Source organism: Pleurodeles waltl, chromosome 5 (genome assembly GCF_031143425.1).
Source record: "Pleurodeles waltl isolate 20211129_DDA chromosome 5, aPleWal1.hap1.20221129, whole genome shotgun sequence".
NCBI lineage: Eukaryota > Metazoa > Chordata > Amphibia > Caudata > Salamandridae > Pleurodeles > Pleurodeles waltl.
Window position 1 is genome coordinate 156,065,984 of NC_090444.1, and position 22,559 is coordinate 156,088,542.

At 47.4% G+C, this 22,559-nt stretch overlaps 1 protein-coding gene across 1 annotated transcript in view; it reads left to right on the forward strand.

Moving 5' to 3' along the window:
- Positions 1–22,559, forward strand: part of LOC138295495 (calpain-8-like) — a 175,505-nt gene that overhangs the window by 75,999 nt on the left and 76,947 nt on the right. Inside the window, exons 7-8 of the mRNA XM_069233836.1 lie at positions 2,273–2,358; positions 4,877–4,951. Of these exons, the coding sequence (XP_069089937.1) occupies positions 2,273–2,358; positions 4,877–4,951 (161 nt within the window). The remainder of the gene's footprint in view (positions 1–2,272; positions 2,359–4,876; positions 4,952–22,559) is intronic.

A 22,559-nucleotide genomic window follows, 5' to 3' on the forward strand; every position in this document is an offset into this window, starting at 1 on the left:
TGCAGGGGATGGGCTGGAGCCTCCCCGCCACCAGCGACTGCAGCAGCACCACAACCACCACTGAGCAGCCATCACCAGCGGCGGACGGTATGTAGTCCTGCTTCCATTGGCTGCTGTGCGGCCTGCCCCCTGCAAATCCTGTGGGTATGACACCCAGCTGAGAGACTGTGACCTTGCCCTCGCCAGGATCAAGAGCACAGGGCACAATGCCCCCTGCAGAACCAGTGGGTAAAACACCCACCAACCCCAGCCTCCCCAGGATCAGAAGCACAGGGTACAATGCCCCCTCCAGAACAAGTGGGTAAGACACCCACCAACCCCAGCCTCCCCAGGATCAGAAGCACAGGGCACGATGACCCCTCCAGAACCAGCGGGTAAGACACCCACCAACCCCAGCCTCGCCAGGATCAAGAGCACAGGGCACAATGCCCCCTCCAGAACCAGTGGGTAAGACACCCACTAACCCCAGTCTCCCCAAGATCAAGAGCACAGGGCATGTTGCCCCCTCCAGAGCATGTGGTCAAGTCACCCACTTGAGAGACTGTGGCTTTGCACTCCCCAGGACCAAGCAGGGGGCGTGTTCCCCCTCCAGAACCAGTGGTCTTGTTCCATCTGCCAGCTGAGGTGTCCCCCTGTTCCCCGTCCCCTGAGGTGCCTGCCTATTTTCCAACTGATACCCCTGCAGTGTTCTCTCCGTGTTGGTGCAGGTGATAAGGGGGGCCTTGGACTTTGGCCTGTTGCCCTGCACAATGAGGACTGGGCAGTGTCTCTTGAACTGTACATATGTATGTACCATTACATTGCATTTTTGTATTTCTACTGTGTTGTTATTATTACACTCACTTTTGCACATTCCTGTTGTCCTTGCATTATTCCTCAGGGGTACGGGGTAAATATGTTTTATTACTGCAGCTGATTGTGTGTATGGTGTTGGAGTGGGGGAGTGTTGTGCATGTGTGTGTCACGCTCTTTTTCCTCCCCCTCTCCCCTGTTTGCTCGGCGGCTGTACTCACCGTGGTCGTCTTCGCCGTCGTTGGTGTTTGTGGTGGAGCAGGACGTAGAAAATGATTGGGAATATTTGCAGTTCGGGCTCCATGGCAGCATTGTTCTTCCCTGTGTCTCCAAAGGTGAGTCCTTTCCCTTCTGTGCAGTGTTTCCGCCAGGCTTTTGATGTTGTTGGTACCGCCCCGGAAAAGGTGTTGGTTTCCTGTCTCATAATACTGTGGGCGGAACATTAACGTCCACCTGGCTGTAGGTGGCTACCCCCGTGGTGGCTGTTGTTTCCACCATGGCGGTCGGTGTGGTAAAGTGGCTGTCAATCTGAGTTCTCACCACCATGGTCACAATTTGGCAGTACTTACCGCCAGCCTGTTGGAGGTATTACTGTCACTTTATCACCGACCGCCAGGGTTGTAATGAGGGCCATAATCTCTAGCCCTTAGTACATCTACACCAGTCCAGTAGGTAAGAAATCATAGTGCTGCCAACATGATGATGCATGCTCCAAAGGATTGACATTGCAACACCTCCTTATCCATGTACGCTTTGTGTGCATGTATGACATCCTTTCAACAACCTATTCTATGTTTCCTTCTGCTTGTGTCTGGTATAGCATTCTGGGTAGTTAATGACATATTATGGATATTCTTAGATTTGTAAATTATGTTGCTGTTTCTGCGTTGATAAATTACTAGTTGTGCTAGCATTAAACCATAGGAGGGAAGCCTGTCCTTAATTCATACAATACACTAAACCTAGTACGTAATCTATCTGTGTTGTGGGTATTATTGCTCGAGCAGGAATAGAAGGAAAAATATAAAGTCTCCTAGAACTTTAAAGCACACACAGTGGGATCTTAGACTCTGACACAAATTGGGTACTAACTGTAGAAAAGGAATATTAAAATGTAAATTGGGAAAGCTGTTCCTATCTTGCTTTATGGTACATCTGGCACTGCACTCACTATCCCCGGCCCATTTGATTGTGCTGGGAATTTGCATAACAGTAATACATTTGATAATAATACTTGAAGCAAGCGATAGGAGCTTGAGTATTCAAAGTTACAGGATTTGAAGAACATGGAGTTTCATTTTAACACCTCTGATTACCCTAATTTTGAAGCATTAAATCAATTATTATTCATAATGCATGCCTCTGCAATGAAACCCTCTTACTACTGCAACATCTCTGTAGTTATTTCATGAATCCAATTATAATCCAGTGCAATGATGTTCGTGCATTTAAGAGTTTAATGACTCTCGGCTTCTAACAGGTCAGTTTTCGAGGTAGGACTGTGCAACTTGTTCGGGTCAGAAATCCATGGGGTGAAGTCGAATGGACTGGAGCCTGGAGTGATGAGTAAGTTACTTGTATAACGCTCTCCACTCTTTGCACTATTTTACTCTCTTGTCTATATCTTTCCATTTGCCACGTTTGTCCCTTTACCTTTTCTTTTTCTAATATGTTCCATTTGCTCTCTCATTCACATGCGGCTCCCTCTCAGATATGTCATCTTTTATATCTTTGTCTCTTCACATGATTCTCTTATAGTTTTCCTTTTCATATCTGTTTCTTTCATGTGTGTTTTTACCTTTCTGGAATTTACCTAATCTGCATCCTTTTTCACTCACAGTGGTCTCTCTATTACATTCATCCATCTGTCTGTTGTGTTATGTCAACGCCAAATGCCACCAAAGTAGTCTGGCGATGTAGACAGTCCCTTGTTATGTTTCTTCTGAGACCAGAGTGAGGTATTTTTCTGGGACACTATGGTTACCAAAAACGATAGCTCACCAGTACTCTACTCTCATACCTCTGACCACTTCCCTTACATTACTGACTCATAGCACTTTCTTTGGATACTTGTGTCCTACCTTAGCTTTGCTAAGTAAAAGTCTCAGACAATGCTTTGTGAATCCGGCCTCTCCCTTCCTTGCACTTCAAAACTCAGTGTTATTATATGTTATTTTCTGTGATTATTTTAAAGAAAAAACGTTTTCACTGGCAAAATTATTTCTCCACATTACCTTGAATTGGAACTCCATATTCAATCATAGAGCAGGCAAACTCCGTCTGCCGTGGATGAAAACATAATCCAGCTTTGGTGAAAGTACACAAAACATTAGTATTAATTCCTGTAGGACATTATATTGAAGACGCTGCCATCTAGTTCTTTGGGTTTGTATTCGCACACACTCTGTTGGTTGCAAAACCTGCTGGGGATCACAACCTAAGAAGCTGCGCCGATGGCTGGGGCTCTGTGTTAAACTGTTAGCCCTTCAAGCAGCAGTATCTTCTATGAAACATCTATGCAAGCGCACAAATGCACCTTCACATCCTTCCTCAGCTTCGTCAGGTAACGCTCCTGTGACTGCCAGGGCCTTCTCAGGGGTGGGTACCACTGCCCCAGGTGATGCTACCAGCTGAACAGACCTATGGGCAACCACGTCTCCCTGGATCAGGGCCTTCTGTTAACCAGGGCCTGCTTCTCACTCTGGATGACATAGCATTCGATCTCAGGCATCTGCGCTTTCCATTTCGTTGTAAGGAAAACAAAGAAAAATAAAACTAAAGGCTCAAAATTAAACCCAACAAACTATTTATTTATAATTAATTGGCAAAAATACACCCTAATTTGAAGAGAGCATATTAAGAACTGTAAATTAACTAAAACTGATCAAATTAATCTTCCTAACAAAAAAACGAAAAATATCAAACAAAACGACTTCTGCCATACTTACTTTCTTAACTCCTCCCCTGTTTTATACCTCTCTTCCTGTCCCCTCCCCTCTCCTCCGCTCCTGTCCTCTCTCATCCCCTCTTTTCTGCTCTCCTCTCACTTCCATTCCCTTCCCTTCCGTTGCCTCCCCTCGCCTCTCCTCTCCATCTTTCCCTCTTATTTCTGCTCCTCTCTCTCCCTCATACCTCCTCTCCTCTCCTCCATCTCTCCCTCGTATCTCTGCTCCTCTCCTCTCTCTCCCTCATACCTCCGCTCCTCGCCCCTCTCTCTCCCACTTATATCCGCCTCCCTCCTCTCCATTCCTTTCCTCTCCTCTTCCTATATAGCTCCCTCTTATCTCTGCTCCTTTCCTCTCCCTCTTATCTCTCCTTCTCTCATCTTCTATCTCTCTCCCACATATCTCTGCTCCTCTCCTCTCTTCCTCTTATCCTCTCCGCTCCTCTCCTCTCTCTCCTTCTTAGCTCCTCTCCTCTCCCTCTTATCTCTCCTTCTCTCATCTTCTATCTCTCTACCACGTATCTCTGCTCCTCTCCTCTCTTCTCTCTTACTCTTCTCCTCTCCGCTCCTATCCTCTCTCTCCCTCTTATCTCTGCGTCTCTCCTCTTCCCCCTCTCTCCCTCATATCACCATTCCTTTCCTTTCATCTCCTCTTCTCTCCTCCTATCTGTGCTCCCTTCCTCTCCTATCTCTCTCCCACGTATCTCCTCTCCCCTCCTCTCCTCCCTCTCCCTCTATCTTTCCCTCTTGTCTCTGTCCCTCTCCTTGAAAACTCTTATCAGTCCTGACTCCCGCTGCCAGGCTCTCCATGGACATATTAAGGGGCACTGCATGGCTACCGTGTCACCCTCAGTGATTTATGCTGTAACACTGGCCCCTGATCCTGTTTGAATCTTAAAAAACAGATTGCAACTCTAATCTGCTTGTGAACTCCCAATCTTTCAACTACATTCGGGCAATGCGGATGCCTCACAACGTGTTCTGGCTGGACCAAAGTTCTCGAGGAATATGCTCTTTTGTCAGACAGAACTGGGTGTAGCTACGATTCTGGCTTCTCTTGAAGAGGGTCTTTTATTTTTTAAATGACCTCCATTGCTTGTGACAAGATCAATAAGATTGGGTTTGTCTCTTTCCTGCCAGGGCTCCAGAATGGAATTACGTGGATCCAAAGGTCAAGCAAGAGCTTCACAAGCAGTCTAACGATGGAGAGTTCTGGTGAGGATGTGGTGGGATCCTGCTGCGGTGGTGGGTCGGTTGGACTGAAATGTGCAGATCTCTGGAATGTAGTTTGTTAAAACAAATGTGTTTGACCTGAGCCATGATGAAGACGTTCCACTGGGAGCTGCTGTGTTACAAATACCTAGAAGCCTGAAAGACCAGGTTTCTATATGAATTGGTTTTAGAAAGGAAATATTATTGAAAATATGTATTATCACTATGCAGTAGATAAATAAGGGTTACCCCGCAACATCGCCACAGGTTGTGTGTTGGACTTGGCTTCAGTAGACAATCTGTGTTTTATTATCTGGGTTCTAGATCACGACTGAACCACTAAAGGACTTGATTCATAAACACACTTGTGAGTATGACAAGTAGCAATACAGGAGTACTGTTTTATATCCTCTTACATGCCTTTGAGAATTGGCCCTAAACCCTTTGACTCAAAATGAGTAAAAGTGAAAAGCAGGCACAGTCCTATATATTTATACAAGTTGTATATGATTATTCCTGGTATAATACCTTGTCAGATAGTTGGCCTTATACCAGGTCCAGGTATCCCTTATTAGCGTAATGTAGTCAGTGTCTAGAAGCCAGGCTCTCTAGAGGTAGCTGTGGATGAGCAGCTAAAGATTATCTAGGAGACATGCACAGCTCATGCAATACCACTGTAGTCACACTTAGTACTTACACACATGAAAGAAAACACTCAGTGTTTCAAAAATAAAAGTACTTTATTTTGGTGACACAAATACCAAAAATATGATAGAGACTATACGCCCTTAGGAGGTAAGTAATACACAAATTATATACACTAGTATGCAGAAATGGGCATAAAAACAGTTAGAAAACAGTGGAATTGGTGAAAATCACAATAGTTAGAAGTGGGCCGGGGGGGTACAAACCATATACTAAGAAAGTGGAATGTGAAAGTCGGCCCCCCACCTAGGCAAATGTAGTGTGTAGAGGGGAGCTGGGAGTACTAGGAAAGCGCAAAGGTAAGTACCACAACCCACCCCAGCGACCAGGGAAACAGGAGTAAATCACAGTAAGTTTCCCAGAACACACAGAGAGAAGTAAAGAAAAATATTGCAAAACCCAGAAGAGACTGCAAGACACCAACAGTGGATTCCTGGACCATAGGACCTGTGGAAAAGGGGACCAAGTCCAGGAAGCACAGAAGAGTCCAGGAAGGGCAGGAGCCCCTACCCACCAGGATGATGGTGCAAGAAGTGAACCATCGGTGAGGAAGAAGAGTCAACACTGCATCCAAGAAGACAAAGTCGGGTTCCTGGAGGGTGCATGTGATGTCCCACACCGGAAGGAGGATTGCAGTCTGGTTTGCGTCATTGGGTTCCGCCAACAAGCCTTGGTATATGCAAAACCCGCGGTTAGCGGAAAGTGGAGCTGCTGGGGACCAGGAAGGACCAGGTGGACTCTACCCAAGAGGGGGAGTCACAGGGGGCCCTCAGCCACACAGAGAGCCCACAGAAGCCCAGGCAGCACCCACAGAAGTCCCACAGGACGGGGACAGGAGAGTTGCAGAAGAGGCCCACGCAGCACTATGAGAAAGGCTCCCATACCGCTGTAGAACCACTCAGGGAGCCATGCATTGCAGGAAGGAGTGCTGGGGCCTGGAGCTTCAAGATGCACAAAGATTTTGGGGGAAGGATGTCAACAAGCCTTGGCAGCTACAAGGGACGCAGTGCACAGGGGTACTGTTCTGCGTGGGCAAACAAGGGCCTACTTCCACCCAAGATGAACAGTTGGAAGAGAGGACCATCGGAACCACTTCAGTCCACCACCCGTGATGTAGGATCCGCACAGCTCAGCAGGAGAGGGGATCCACGCAGCCTGTCGTCGTTGCAGATGGTGCCTGGAGAAGCAGGGGAGTGACTCCTTCACCCCAAGGGAGATTCCTTCTTCCTTCTGATGCAGGCTGAAGATGGGCTGTCTTCAGAGGATGCATGATCGGGGAAATGTTGCAGTTGCTGGAAGGAGCCGTGGATACAATGTTGCAGAAGGTGTCTTGCTTCTTTGTTGCAGCTTGTCGGGTCCTGGAGCGTCCAGATGCAGTTTCTTCAGTCAGAAGTCAAAGTGGAGAGTGCAGAAGATTCCTGCTGGAGTCTTGCAATCCGAATCTGAGGAACCACCCAAAGGAGAGACCCTAAATAGCCCCGAAAAGGGGATTGGTCACCTAGCTGGATGACCACCTATCAGGAGGGTGCTCGGACGTCACCTGCTGACACTGGCCACTCAGATGCTCCCATAGTTCCCTGCCAAACCTGAATCCAAGATGGCAAAACCCAGGGACCCTCTGGAGGAGCTCTGAGCACCACCCCTTGGGTGGTGATGGACAGGGAGTGGTACCACTTCGCTTTTCTTTGTTCAGTTTCACACCAGAGCAGGGACTGGGGGTCCCTGAACCGGTGTAGACTGGCTTATGCAAGGAGGGCACCAAATGTGAGCTTCAAAGCATTGCCAGTAGCTTGGGAGGCAAACTCTCCTCCCCCAAAGCCTGTAACAATTATTTCCAAAGGGAGAGAGTGTAACACCCCTATACCAAAGGAAATCCTTTGTTCTGCCTTCCTGGGCTTGAGCTTCCCAAGCAACAGGAGAGCAGAAACCTGTCTGGGAGGTGGCAGCAGCTTGGGCTGCCTGGAAACCCTCAGAAGGATGAAATGGCAATTCTGGGGGTCCTCCAAGGAGCCCCCAGAGTGCATGGAATGATACAAAAAATGCTTGCAAAAGCCTTGGGGTATGATTCCAACATGTTTGATACCAAACATGCTTATGTTCGGAGTTACCATTATGTAGCTGGACATAGGTAGTGACCTATGTCCAGTACACATGTAAAATGGCATCCCCGCACTCACAAAATCTGGGAAAATGGGTCTTCAGTTTGTGGGGGCACCTCTGCTAGTGCAGGGGTGCCCTCACACTCAGGTATGTTGCACCCTTCCCTCTGGGCTGGAAGGCCTGCCATAGGGATGACTTATAAGTGACCTGGTGTAGTGAAAGTAGCAGTGAAAGGGTGCTTGCACCTTTTCACACAGGCTGCAATGGCAGTCCTGCAGAACCCTTTGCTTGGGCTCCCTATGGGTGGCAAAATATATGCTGCAGCCCATAGGTATCCCCTGGAACCCAAATGCCCTGTCCCCCTAGATACCATATACTAGGGACTTATATAGGGGCACCAGTGGTCCAATTGTGGGTCAAATACAGATTTTTGGGAGAGAGAGCATAACCACTGAGATCCTGGTTAGCAGGATCCCAGTGAACATAGTCAAACACACTGATATCATGCAGAAAAAGATGGTAACCAAGGCAAGAAAGAGGGCAGTTTCCTATAGTGTAAGACTAGGTAAAAGACCACTATTGAATGGCTACTTTACGTACTCGATAATACCTTAGTGACTAGGTCCAAAAAGTCTCTTACACATATTTGATGCTGCAAATAATCTTAATATGAACATAGTAGTTACTTAATAAATATTAAGATATCAAGTTAGAAAACCCTTCAAAAAGCTGTCCAGCCATAGCATATTTGAGGTAAGTGCTTGATGGTTGAGTTGTCTGTATCTGCTGTTAGTTTGGTATGTATACAAGAAGTGAACGTCAACATTTTTGCATTTACAATTCTTGCTGTCAGTGCTTCTGTTGTGGATATTTTGTAGATCTCTTGATGAAGCTGTTGATGCCACAGAACAAGCAAAAGATCATAAAATTCAATAAATGCAATTGTAACCTTTCACATTTCATGAATTTGTGAGACGCAACGCTGAAGCATGATGGCTGAAGTGAAAGATCCCCTATCTAATTTTGAAACCAATATAAATTCATTAAGTTGTATAGATCCTACACAGGGATTTTACATTATTGATAAACCTTGTTAGACATTTAAAAAAATCAATGTATATAATCAGCTTGAAATTTCCTGTAATCCCCTCCCAGTACTCATTGATTGTGCCCAACGGACACCTTCTAAAAATAATTTAGATTATTATTTTGTTAAATGTTTCATTAACAAACTATAACCCTAAATCCCAAAGATTTAGGGCTCAATTGAAATATTGGTTTGGACATGTAAAGACAGGGGGGTTTGAAGGGTATCAAAACAGGTACAGCTCAAATGCTTTGTTAAAATTTTAATTATGAGACACTAATGAACAGATTGACATATTGTTCATACAAGATGGCACATATGAGCATATTTCAGCCCCCAGTAAAATATGTTGAGTATTGGAGAACCCATGTCTGAGGGCCTGGTTTGGCAAATGGGATACTCCATTACATATGATATAATACACTTATAATATGGAGTGACAGAGTAACCCATCCGTCAAACTTTAAATCAGACCCTAGGACTTTTACGAATAGAATAGGAGCACCTTCATAAGGCAAAGCTCTTCTTCATCAGGAAAAGGTTCTGAAAATCTTGGTCAGGCATGGCTCGAGATCTTGGTTAGGCAGGGACAGATTGATTCATCACTAGGAAAGGCACTGAGGGAATTCTTTCTCACTATGCAAAGTTGGCTCCAGAGAGGAGACAGGAAAGGAAACGGAATAGTGATTTTTGTGATACCGAGATAAGTAGATATGCATGGAAGCGTGGAAATGATAGACTTGTCTCCCTCTTTGATCCCCTTCGCTGCAAGGCCTTTTCCCCTCCTGTGCCAAGCCTTTTTTTGGATATTTGGGGCAGTTTGTGCTTAGGCCCTCTGTAGGAAGTTGGCTCTGTATGTGCTATTTCAAAGTAAGGAATAGCATGCACAGAGTCCAAGGGTTCCCCTTAGAGGTAAAATAGCGGTAAAAATAGATAATACTAATGCTCTATTTTGTGGTAGTGTGGTCGAGCAGTAGGCTTATCCAAGGAGTAGTGTTAAGCATTTGTTGTACATACACATAGACAATAAATGAGGTACACACACTCAGAGACAAATCCAGCCAATAGGTTTTTGTATAGAAAAATATATTTTCTTAGTTTATTTTAAGAACCACAGGTTCAAATTCTACATGTAATAGCTCATTCGAAAGGTATTGCAGGTAAGTACTTTAGGAACTTCAAATCATCAAGATTGCATGTATACTTTTCAAGTTATTGACAAATAGCTGTTTTAAAAGTGGACACTTAGTGCAATTTTCACAGTTCCTGGGGGAGGTAAGTTTTTGTTAGTTTTACCAGGTAAGTAGGACACTTACAGGGTTCAGTTCTTGGTCCAAGGTAGCCCACCGTTGGGGGTTCAGAGCAACCCCAAAGTCACCACACCAGCAGCTCAGGGCCGGTCAGGTGCAGAGTTCCAAGTGGTGCCCAAAACACATAGGCTAGAATGGAGAGAAGGGGGTGCCCCGGTTCCGGTCTGCTTGCAGGTAAGTACCCGCGTCTTCGGAGGGCAGACCAGGGGGGTTTTGTAGGGCACCGGGGGGGACACAAGTCCACACAGAAATTTCACCCTCAGCAGCGCGGGGGCGGCCGGGTGCAGTGTCGAAACAAGCGTCGGGTTTGTAATGGAAGTCAATGGGAGATCTAGGGATCTCTTCAGCGCTGCAGGCAGGCAAGGGGGGGGTTCCTCGGGGAAACCTCCACTTGGGCAAGGGAGAGGGACTCCTGGGGGTCACTCCTCCAGTGAAAGTCCGGTCCTTCAGGTCCTGGGGGCTGCGGGTGCAGGGTCTCTCCCAGGTGTCGGGACTTTGGATTCAAAGAGTCGCGGTCAGGGGAAGCCTCGGGATTCCCTCTGCAGGCGGCGCTGTGGGGGCTCAGGGGGGACAGGTTTTTGTACTCACAGTCTTAGAGTAGTCCTGGGGTCCCTCCTGAGGTGTTGGATCGCCACCAGCCGAGTCGGGGTCGCCGGGTGCAGTGTTGCAAGTCTCACGCCTTTTGCGGGGAGCTTGCAGGGTTCTTTAAAGCCGCTGGAAACAAAGTTGCAGCTTTTCTTGGAGCAGGTCCGCTGTCCTCGGGAGTTTCTTGTCTTTTCGAAGCAGGGGCAGTCCTCAGAGGATGTCGAGGTCGCTGGTCCCTTTGGAAGGCGTCGCTGGAGCAGGATCTTTGGAAGGCAGGAGACAGGCCGGTGAGTTTCTGGAGCCAAGGCAGTTGTCGTCTTCTGGTCTTCCTCTGCCGGGGTTTTCAGCTAGGCAGTCCTTCTTCTTGTAGTTGCAGGAATCTAATTTTCTAGGGTTCAGGGTAGCCCTTAAATACTAAATTTAAGGGCGTGTTTAGGTCTGGGGGGTTAGTAGCCAATGGCTACTAGCCCTGAGGGTGGGTACACCCTCTTTGTGCCTCCTCCCAAGGGGAGGGGGTCACAATCCTAACCCTATTGGGGGAATCCTCCATCTGCAAGATGGAGGATTTCTAAAAGTTAGAGTCACCTCAGCTCAGGACACCTTAGGGGCTGTCCTGACTGGCCAGTGACTCCTCCTTGTTATTCTCATTATTTTCTCCGGCCTTGCCGCCAAAAGTGGGGCCTGGCCGGAGGGGGCGGGCAACTCCACTAGCTGGAGTGTCCTGCTGGGTTGGCACAAAGGAGGTGAGCCTTTGAGGCTCACCGCCAGGTGTGACAATTCCTGCCTGGGAGAGGTGTTAGCATCTCCACCCAGTGCAGGCTTTGTTACTGGCCTCAGAGTGACAAAGGCACTCTCCCCATGGGGCCAGCAACATGTCTCGGTTTGTGGCAGGCTGCTAAAACTAGTCAGCCTACACAGATAGTCGGTTAAGTTTCAGGGGGCACCTCTAAGGTGCCCTCTGTGGTGTATTTTACAATAAAATGCACACTGGCATCAGTGTGCATTTATTGTGCTGAGAAGTTTGATACCAAACTTCCCAGTTTTCAGTGTAGCCATTATGGTGCTGTGGAGTTCGTGTTTGACAGACTCCCAGACCATATACTCTTATGGCTACCCTGCACTTACAATGTCTAAGGTTTTGTTTAGACACTGTAGGGGTACCATGCTCATGCACTGGTACCCTCACCTATGGTATAGTGCACCCTGCCTTAGGGCTGTAAGGCCTGCTAGAGGGGTGTCTTACCTATACTGCATAGGCAGTGAGAGGCTGGCATGGCACCCTGAGGGGAGTGCCATGTCGACTTACTCGTTTTGTCCTCACTAGCACACACAAGCTGGTAAGCAGTGTGTCTGTGCTGAGTGAGAGGTCTCCAGGGTGGCATAAGACATGCTGCAGCCCTTAGAGACCTTCCTTGGCATCAGGGCCCTTGGTACTAGAGGTACCAGTTACAAGGGACTTATCTGGATGCCAGGGTCTGCCAATTGTGGATACAAAAGTACAGGTTAGGGAAAGAACACTGGTGCTGGGGCCTGGTTAGCAGGCCTCAGCACACTTTCAATTGTAAACATAGCATCAGCAAAGGCAAAAAGTCAGGGGGCAACCATGCCAAGGAGGCATTTCCTTACACAACCCCCCCCCAAACGAAAGAGGATGAGACTAACCTTTCCCAAGAGAGTCTTCATTTTCTAAGTGGAAGAACCTGGAAAGGCCATCTGCATTGGCATGGGCAGTCCCAGGTCTGTGTTCCACTATAAAGTCCATTCCCTGTAGGGAGATGGACCACCTCAACAGTTTAGGATTTTCACCTTTCATTTGCATCAGCCATTTGAGAGGTCTGTGGTCAGTTTGAACTAGGAAGTGAGTCCCAAAGAGGTATGGTCTCAGCTTCTTCAGGGACCAAACCACAGCAAAGGCCTCCCTCTCAATGGCACTCCAACGCTGCTCCCTGGGGAGTAACCTCCTGCTAATGAAAGCAACAGGTTGGTCAAGGCCATCATCATTGGTTTGGGACAAAACTGCCCCTATCCCATGTTCAGAGGCATCAGTCTGCACAATGAACTGCTTAGAATAATCTGGAGCTTTGAGAACTGGTGCTGAGCACATTGCCTGTTTCAGGGTGTCAAAGGCCTGTTGGCATTCCACAGTCCAGTTTACTTTCTTGGGCATTTTCTTGGAGGTGAGTTCAGTGAGGGCTGTCACAATGGATCCATATCCCTTCACAGAACTCCTGTAATACCCAGTCAAGCCAAGGAATGCCCTGACTTGAGTCTGGGTTTTTGGAGCTACCCAGTCCAGAATAGTCTGGATCTTGGGTTGGAGTGGCTGAACTTGGCCTCCACCTACAAGGTGTCCCAAGTAAACCACAGTTCCCTGCCCTATCTGGCATTTGGATGCCTTGATAGAGAGGCCTGCAGATTGCAGAGCCTTCAAAACCTTCCTCAGGTGGACCAGGTGATCCTGCCAGGTGGAGCTAAAGACAGCAATATCATCAAGATAAGCTGTGCTAAAGGACTCCAAGCCAGCAAGGACTTGATTCACCAACCTTTGGAAGGTGGCAGGGGCATTCTTTAAACCAAAGGGCATAACAGTAAACTGATAATGCCCATCAGGTGTGGAGAATGCTGTCTTTTCTTTTGCTCCAGGTGCCATTTTTATTTGCCAGTACCCTGCTGTCAAGTCAAAGGTACTTAGAAATTTGGCAGCACCTAATTTATCAATGAGCTCATCAGCTCTTGGAATTGGATGGGCATCTGTCTTGGTGACAGAATTGAGCCCTCTGTAGTCCACACAAAACCTCATCTCTTTCTTTCCATCTTTGGTGTGAGGTTTGGGGACTAAGACCACTGGGCTAGCCCAGGGGCTGTCAGAGCGCTCAATTACTCCCAATTCCAGCATCTTGTGGACTTCCACCTTGATGCTTTCCTTAACATGGTCAGACTGTCTAAAGATTTTGTTCTTGACAGGCATGCTGTCTCCTGTGTCCACCTCATGGGTACACAGGTGTGTCTGACCAGGGGTTAAGGAGAAGAGTTCAGGAAACTGTTGTAGGACTCTCCTACAATCAGCTTGCTGTTGGCCAGAGAGGGTGTCTGAGTAGATCACTCCATCTACTGTACCATCTTTTGGGTCTGATGACAGAAGATCAGGGAGAGGTTCACTCTCTGCCTCCTGATCCTCATCTGTTACCATCAACAGATTGACATCAGCCCTGTCGTGGAAGAGCTTAAGGCGGTTTACATGGATCACCCTCTTGGGGCTCCTGCTTGTGCCCAGGTCCACCAAGTAGGTGACCTGACTCTTCCTCTCTAGTACTGGGTAAGGGCCACTCCATTTGTCCTGGAGTGCCCTGGGAGCCACAGGCTCCAGAACCCAGACTTTCTGCCCTGGTTGGAACTCAACCAGTGCAGCCTTTTGGTCATACCAAAACTTCTGGAGCTGTTGGCTGGCCTCAAGGTTTTTGGTTGCCTTTTCCATGTACTCTGCCATTCTAGAGCGAAGGCCAAGTACATAGTCCACTATGTCCTGTTTAGGCTCATGGAGAGGTCTCTCCCAGCCTTCTTTAACAAGGGCAAGTGGTCCCCTTACAGGATGACCAAACAGAAGTTCAAAGGGTGAGAACCCTACTCCCTTCTGTGGTACCTCCCTGTAAGCGAAAAGCAGACATGGCAGGAGGACATCCCATCTCCTTTTGAGTTTTTCTGGGAGCCCCATGATCATGCCTTTTAATGTCTTGTTGAATCTCTCAACCAAGCCATTAGTTTGTGGATGGTATGGTGTAGTGAATTTATAAGTCACTCCACACTCATTCCACATGTGCTTTAGGTATGCTGACATGAAGTTGGTACCTCTGTCAGACACCACCTCCTTAGGGAAACCCACTCTGGTAAAGATACCAATGAGGGCCTTGGCTACTGCAGGGGCAGTAGTCGACCTAAGGGGAATAGCTTCAGGATACCTGGTAGCATGATCCACTACTACCAGGATATACATATTTCCTGAGGCTGTGGGAGGTTCCAGTGGACCAACTATGTCCACACCCACTCTTTCAAAGGGCACCCCCACCACTGGAAGTGGAATGAGGGGGGCCTTTGGATGCCCACCTGTCTTACCACTGGCTTGACAGGTGGGGCAGGAGAGGCAAAACTCCTTAACCATGTTGGACATATTGGGCCAGTAGAAGTGGTTGACTAACCTCTCCCACGTCTTGGTTTGTCCCAAATGTCCAGCAAGGGGAATGTCATGGGCCAATGTTAGGATGAACTCTCTGAACAGCTGAGGCACTACCACTCTCCTAGTGGCACCAGGTTTGGGGTCTCTGGCCTCAGTGTACAGGAGCCCATCTTCCCAATAGACCCGATGTGTTCCATTTTTCTTGCCTTTGGACTCTTCAGCAGCTTGCTGCCTAAGGCCTTCAAGAGAGGGACAGGTTTCTTGTCCCTTACACAGCTCTTCCCTTGAGGGTCCCCCTGGGCCTAAGAGCTCAACCTGGTAAGGTTCAAGCTCCAAAGGCTCAGTTCCCTCAGAGGGCAGAACATCTTCCTGAGAAGAGAGGTTCCCTTTCTTTTGCTGTGTTGCAGTTGGTTTCCCAACTGACTTTCCTTTCCTCTTGGTAGGCTGGGCCATTCTTCCAGACTCCAGCTCTACTTGTTCACCCTGTGCCTTGCATTGTGCTCTTGTTTTCACACACACCAGTTCAGGGATACCCAGCATTGCTGCATGGGTTTTTAGTTCTACCTCAGCCCATGCTGAGGACTCCAGGTCATTTCCAAGCAGACAGTCCACTGGGATATTTGAGGAGACCACCACCTGTTTCAGGCCATTGACCCCTCCCCATTCTAAAGTAACCATTGCCATGGGATGTACTTTTCTCTGATTGTCAGCGTTGGTGACTGTGTAAGTTTTTCCAGTCAGGTATTGGCCAGGGGAAACCAGTTTCTCTGTCACCATGGTGACACTGGCACCTGTATCCCTCAGGCCCTCTATTCTAGTCCCATTAATTAAGAGTTGCTGTCTGTATTTTTGCATGTTAGGCGGCCAGACAGCTAGTGTGGCTAAATCCACCCCACCCTCAGAAACTAGAGTAGCTTCAGTGTGGACCCTGATTTGCTCTGGGCACACTGTTGATCCCACTTGGAGACTAGCCATACCAGTGTTACCTGGATGGGAGTTTGGAGTGGAACCTTTCTTGGGACAGGCCTTGTCTCCAGTTTGGTGTCCATGCTGTTTACAGCTATGACACCAGGCCTTTTTGGGATCAAAGTTTTTACCCTTGTACCCATTGTTTTGTGAAGAGGCTCTGGGCCCACCCTCCTGTGCAGGTTTTTGGGGGCCTGTAGAAGACTCTTTACTATTTTTAGTTTTGGTTGTCTCATCACCCTTCTGCTGGGGAGTCTTTGTGACCCCTTTCTTTTGGTCACCCCCTGTTGAAGTCTTGGACACCCTTGTCTTGACCCAATGGTCCGCCTTCTTTCCCAATTCTTGGGGAGAAATTGGTCCTAGGTCTACCAGATGCTGATGCAGTTTATCATTGAAACAATTACTTAACAGGTGTTCTTTCACAAATAAATTGTACAGCCCATCATAATTACTTACACCACTGCCTTGAATCCAACCATCTAGTGTTTTCACTGAGTAGTCAACAAAGTCAACCCAGGTCTGGCTCGAGGATTTTTGAGCCCCCCTGAACCTAATCCTGTACTCCTCAGTGGAGAATCCAAAGCCCTCAATCAGGGTACCCTTCATGAGGTCATAAGATTCTGCATCTTGCCCAGAGAGTGTGAGGAGTCTATCCCTACACTTTCCTGTGAACATTTCCCAAAGGAGAGCACCCCAGTGAGATCTGTTCACTTTTCTGGTTACACAAGCCCTCTCAAAAGCTGTGAACCATTTGGTGATGTCATCACCATCTTCATATTTAGTTACAATCCCTTTGGGGATTTTCAACATGTCAGGAGAATCTCTGACCCTATTTATGTTGCTGCCACCATTGATGGGTCCTAGGCCCATCTCTTGTCTTTCCCTCTCTATGGCTAGGATCTGTCTTTCCAAAGCCAATCTTTTGGCCATCCTGGCTAACTGGATGTCCTCTTCACTGGGGCTATCCTCAGTGATTTCAGAGGTGTTGGTCTCTCCTGTGAGGGAACCAGCATCTCTGACTATTATTTTAGGAGTCAGGGTTTGAGGGACCCTGTTCTCCCTAGATAGGACTGGTAGGGGGGAATTGTCCTCCAAGTCACTATCCTCTTCCTCTGAGTTGCCACCCTCAGAGGGGTTGGCCTTTTCAAACTCTGCCAAAAGCTCCTGGAGCTGTATTTTGGTAGGTTTGGGGCCCATTGTTATTTTCTTTAGTTTACAGAGTGACCTTAGCTCTCTCATCTGTAGATGGAGGTAAGGTGTGGTGTCGAGTTCCACCACATTCACATCTGTGCTAGACATTATGCTTCTAAAAGTTGGAATACTTTTTAAGAGACTAAAACTGATTCTAGAATCTAATTCAAACTTTTAACAAACTTTTAAACTCTAAAAGAAATGCTAAACAGGATCTAACACAAGGCCCTAGCAGGTCTTTTAAAAATTTAGAAAACTTTTCAAATTGCAAAAATCAATCTCTAATGACAATTTTGGAATTTGTCGTGTGATCAGGTATTGGCTGAGTAGTCCAGCAAATGCAAAGTCTTGTACCCCACCGCTGATCCACCAATGTAGGAAGTTGGCTCTGTATGTGCTATTTCAAAGTAAGGAATAGCATGCACAGAGTCCAAGGGTTCCCCTTAGAGGTAAAATAGCGGTAAAAATAGATAATACTAATGCTCTATTTTGTGGTAGTGTGGTCGAGCAGTAGGCTTATCCAAGGAGTAGTGTTAAGCATTTGTTGTACATACACATAGACAATAAATGAGGTACACACACTCAGAGACAAATCCAGCCAATAGGTTTTTGTATAGAAAAATATATTTTCTTAGTTTATTTTAAGAACCACAGGTTCAAATTCTACATGTAATAGCTCATTCGAAAGGTATTGCAGGTAAGTACTTTAGGAACTTCAAATCATCAAGATTGCATGTATACTTTTCAAGTTATTGACAAATAGCTGTTTTAAAAGTGGACACAGTGCAATTTTCACAGTTCCTGGGGGAGGTAAGTTTTTGTTAGTTTTACCAGGTAAGTAGGACACTTACAGGGTTCAGTTCTTGGTCCAAGGTAGCCCACCGTTGGGGGTTCAGAGCAACCCCAAAGTCACCACACCAGCAGCTCAGGGCCGGTCAGGTGCAGAGTTCCAAGTGGTGCCCAAAACACATAGGCTAGAATGGAGAGAAGGGGGTGCCCCGGTTCCGGTCTGCTTGCAGGTAAGTACCCGCGTCTTCGGAGGGCAGACCAGGGGGGTTTTGTAGGGCACCGGGGGGGACACAAGTCCACACAGAAATTTCACCCTCAGCAGCGCGGGGGCGGCCGGGTGCAGTGTCGAAACAAGCGTCGGGTTTGTAATGGAAGTCAATGGGAGATCTAGGGATCTCTTCAGCGCTGCAGGCAGGCAAGGGGGGGGTTCCTCGGGGAAACCTCCACTTGGGCAAGGGAGAGGGACTCCTGGGGGTCACTCCTCCAGTGAAAGTCCGGTCCTTCAGGTCCTGGGGGCTGCGGGTGCAGGGTCTCTCCCAGGTGTCGGGACTTTGGATTCAAAGAGTCGCGGTCAGGGGAAGCCTCGGGATTCCCTCTGCAGGCGGCGCTGTGGGGGCTCAGGGGGGACAGGTTTTTGTACTCACAGTCTTAGAGTAGTCCTGGGGTCCCTCCTGAGGTGTTGGATCGCCACCAGCCGAGTCGGGGTCGCCGGGTGCAGTGTTGCAAGTCTCACGCCTTTTGCGGGGAGCTTGCAGGGTTCTTTAAAGCCGCTGGAAACAAAGTTGCAGCTTTTCTTGGAGCAGGTCCGCTGTCCTCGGGAGTTTCTTGTCTTTTCGAAGCAGGGGCAGTCCTCAGAGGATGTCGAGGTCGCTGGTCCCTTTGGAAGGCGTCGCTGGAGCAGGATCTTTGGAAGGCAGGAGACAGGCCGGTGAGTTTCTGGAGCCAAGGCAGTTGTCGTCTTCTGGTCTTCCTCTGCCGGGGTTTTCAGCTAGGCAGTCCTTCTTCTTGTAGTTGCAGGAATCTAATTTTCTAGGGTTCAGGGTAGCCCTTAAATACTAAATTTAAGGGCGTGTTTAGGTCTGGGGGGTTAGTAGCCAATGGCTACTAGCCCTGAGGGTGGGTACACCCTCTTTGTGCCTCCTCCCAAGGGGAGGGGGTCACAATCCTAACCCTATTGGGGGAATCCTCCATCTGCAAGATGGAGGATTTCTAAAAGTTAGAGTCACCTCAGCTCAGGACACCTTAGGGGCTGTCCTGACTGGCCAGTGACTCCTCCTTGTTATTCTCATTATTTTCTCCGGCCTTGCCGCCAAAAGTGGGGCCTGGCCGGAGGGGGCGGGCAACTCCACTAGCTGGAGTGTCCTGCTGGGTTGGCACAAAGGAGGTGAGCCTTTGAGGCTCACCGCCAGGTGTGACAATTCCTGCCTGGGAGAGGTGTTAGCATCTCCACCCAGTGCAGGCTTTGTTACTGGCCTCAGAGTGACAAAGGCACTCTCCCCATGGGGCCAGCAACATGTCTCGGTTTGTGGCAGGCTGCTAAAACTAGTCAGCCTACACAGATAGTCGGTTAAGTTTCAGGGGGCACCTCTAAGGTGCCCTCTGTGGTGTATTTTACAATAAAATGCACACTGGCATCAGTGTGCATTTATTGTGCTGAGAAGTTTGATACCAAACTTCCCAGTTTTCAGTGTAGCCATTATGGTGCTGTGGAGTTCGTGTTTGACAGACTCCCAGACCATATACTCTTATGGCTACCCTGCACTTACAATGTCTAAGGTTTTGTTTAGACACTGTAGGGGTACCATGCTCATGCACTGGTACCCTCACCTATGGTATAGTGCACCCTGCCTTAGGGCTGTAAGGCCTGCTAGAGGGGTGTCTTACCTATACTGCATAGGCAGTGAGAGGCTGGCATGGCACCCTGAGGGGAGTGCCATGTCGACTTACTCGTTTTGTCCTCACTAGCACACACAAGCTGGTAAGCAGTGTGTCTGTGCTGAGTGAGAGGTCTCCAGGGTGGCATAAGACATGCTGCAGCCCTTAGAGACCTTCCTTGGCATCAGGGCCCTTGGTACTAGAGGTACCAGTTACAAGGGACTTATCTGGATGCCAGGGTCTGCCAATTGTGGATACAAAAGTACAGGTTAGGGAAAGAACACTGGTGCTGGGGCCTGGTTAGCAGGCCTCAGCACACTTTCAATTGTAAACATAGCATCAGCAAAGGCAAAAAGTCAGGGGGCAACCATGCCAAGGAGGCATTTCCTTACACCCTCATACCTATTTGTCCACATAAGCTACTCATGCAAAACCTGCGTCCTTTTTTCCAACATCCTAGGGATTTTAGCGGTACTCAGAGTTTGTGGGTTCCCCTGGAGGAGACCAAGAAATTAGCCAAAATAAAGCAAAAAGTTAGTTTTTGAAGAAAAAAAAAAAGAAAAAAGGGCTGCAGAAGAAGGCTTGTGTTTATTTCCCTGAAAATGGCATCAACAAAGGGTTTGTGGTGCTAAAATCACCATCTTCCCAGCTATCAGGAGCAGGCAGACTTGAATCAGAAAACCACATTTTTCAACATAATTTTGGCATTTTACTGAGACGTACCCCATATTTACTATTTTTTGTGCTTTTAGCCTCCTTCCAGTTAGTGACCGAAATGGGTATGAAACCAATGCTGAATCCTGGACAGCTAAACATTCCTGAAAAGTAGACAACATTCTGAATTCAGCAAGGGGTCATTTGTGTAGATCCTACAAGGTTTTCCTAAAGAAAATAACAGCTGAAATAAAAAGATATTGAAATTGAGGTGAAAAAAACCAGCAATTTTTCTCCACGTTTTACTCTGTAACTTTTTCCTGTGATGTCAGAATTTGGAAAGCAATATACCATTACATCTGTGGAACTCATCTAGTTGTGGGGATATATAGGGCTTGTAGGTTCATTAAGAACCCCAGGTACCCAGAGCCAATAAATGACCTGCACCTTGCCATTGGTTTTAATTGTATACTGGGTATACAGCAATTCATTTGGTGAAATATAAAGAGTCAGAAATAGGTATCAAGGAAACCTTTGTATTTCCAAAATGGGCACAAGATAAGGTGTTGAGAAGCAGTGGTTATTTGCACATCTCTGAATTCTGGGGTGCCCATACTAGCATGTGAATTACAGGGCATTTCTCAAATACACGTCTTTTTTACACACTGTCTTACATTTGGAAAAATAAATTTAGAGAAAGACAAGGGGCAATAACACTTGCTCTTCTATTCTGTGTTCCCCCAAGCCTCCCGATAAAAATGGTGCCTCACTTGCATGGGTAGGCATAGTGCCCGCGACAGGAAACGCAACATGGACACATCATATTTTTACATTGAAATCTGACGTGTTTTTTGGAAAGTGCCTAGCTGTGGATTTTAGCCTTTAGCTCAGCCGGCATCTAGGGAAACCTAACAAACCTATACATTTTTTTAAACTAGTCACCTGGGGAAATTCAGAATGTGGTGACTTGTGAGGCTCTCACCAGGTTCTGTCACCCAGAATCCTTTGCAAACCTCAAAATTTGGCAAAAAAACACTTTTCCCTCACATTTCGGTGATGGAAAGTTCTGGAATCTGAGAGGAGCCACAAATTTCCTTCCACCCAGCATTCCCCCAAATCTCCCAATAAAAATGGTACCTCATTTGTGTGGGTAGGCCTAGTGCCCACGATAGGAAATGCCCCAAAACACAACAAGGACATATCACATTTTCCAAAAGAAAACAGACCTGTTCTTAGCTAAGTGCCTAGCTGTGGATTTTGGCCTCTAGCTCAGCCGGCACCTAGGGAAACCTACCAAACCTGTGAATTTTCTAAAACTGTAGACCAGGGGGAATCCAAGATGGGGTGACTTGTAGGGCTCTCACCAGGTTCTGTTAGCCAGAATCCTCTGCAAACCTCAACATTTGGCAAAAAAACACTTTTCCCTCACATTTCAGTGACAGAAAGTTCTGGAATCTGAGAGGAGCCACAAATTTCCTTCCACCCAGCATTCACTCAAGTCTTCCGATAAAAATGGTACCTCATTTGTGTGGATAGGCCTAGTGCCCGCGACAGGAAATGCCCCAAAACCCAATATGGGCACATCACATTTTCCCAAAGAAAACAGACTTGTTTTTTGCAAAGTGCTTAGCTGTTGATTTTGGCCTCTAGCTCAGCCAGCACCTAGCGAAACTTAACAAACCTGTGCAATTTTGAAAAATAGAGACCTAGGGGAATCCAAGATGGGGTGACTTGTGGGGCTCTAACCAGGTTCGGTTACCCAGAATCCTTTGCAAATCTCAAAATTTGGCAAAACAAAAACTACTTTTTCCTCACATTTCGGTGTTAGAAAGTTCTGGAATCTGAGAGGAGCAACAAATTTCCTTCCACCCAGCATTCCCCCAAGTCTCCTGATAAAAATGGTACCTCAGTTGTGTGGGTAGGCCTAGTGCCCGCGACAGGAAATGCCGCAAAACACAACGTGGACACATCACATTTTCCCAAAGAAAATTGACCCTTGCCAAAGGGGTCACTCCCCTTATACCAATTTCAAAAAGAAAATTCCCTCGTGTGTAGTTCCTTCTTCTCCCCCTGGAGGCAGATCGGCCTAATTAATATAGGCTGATCTGCCCCCGGGATGGGGCAGAAAAGGGCTAATAATAAAATTGACCCCTGGGGACCCTTGCCTAAGTGGTTGCT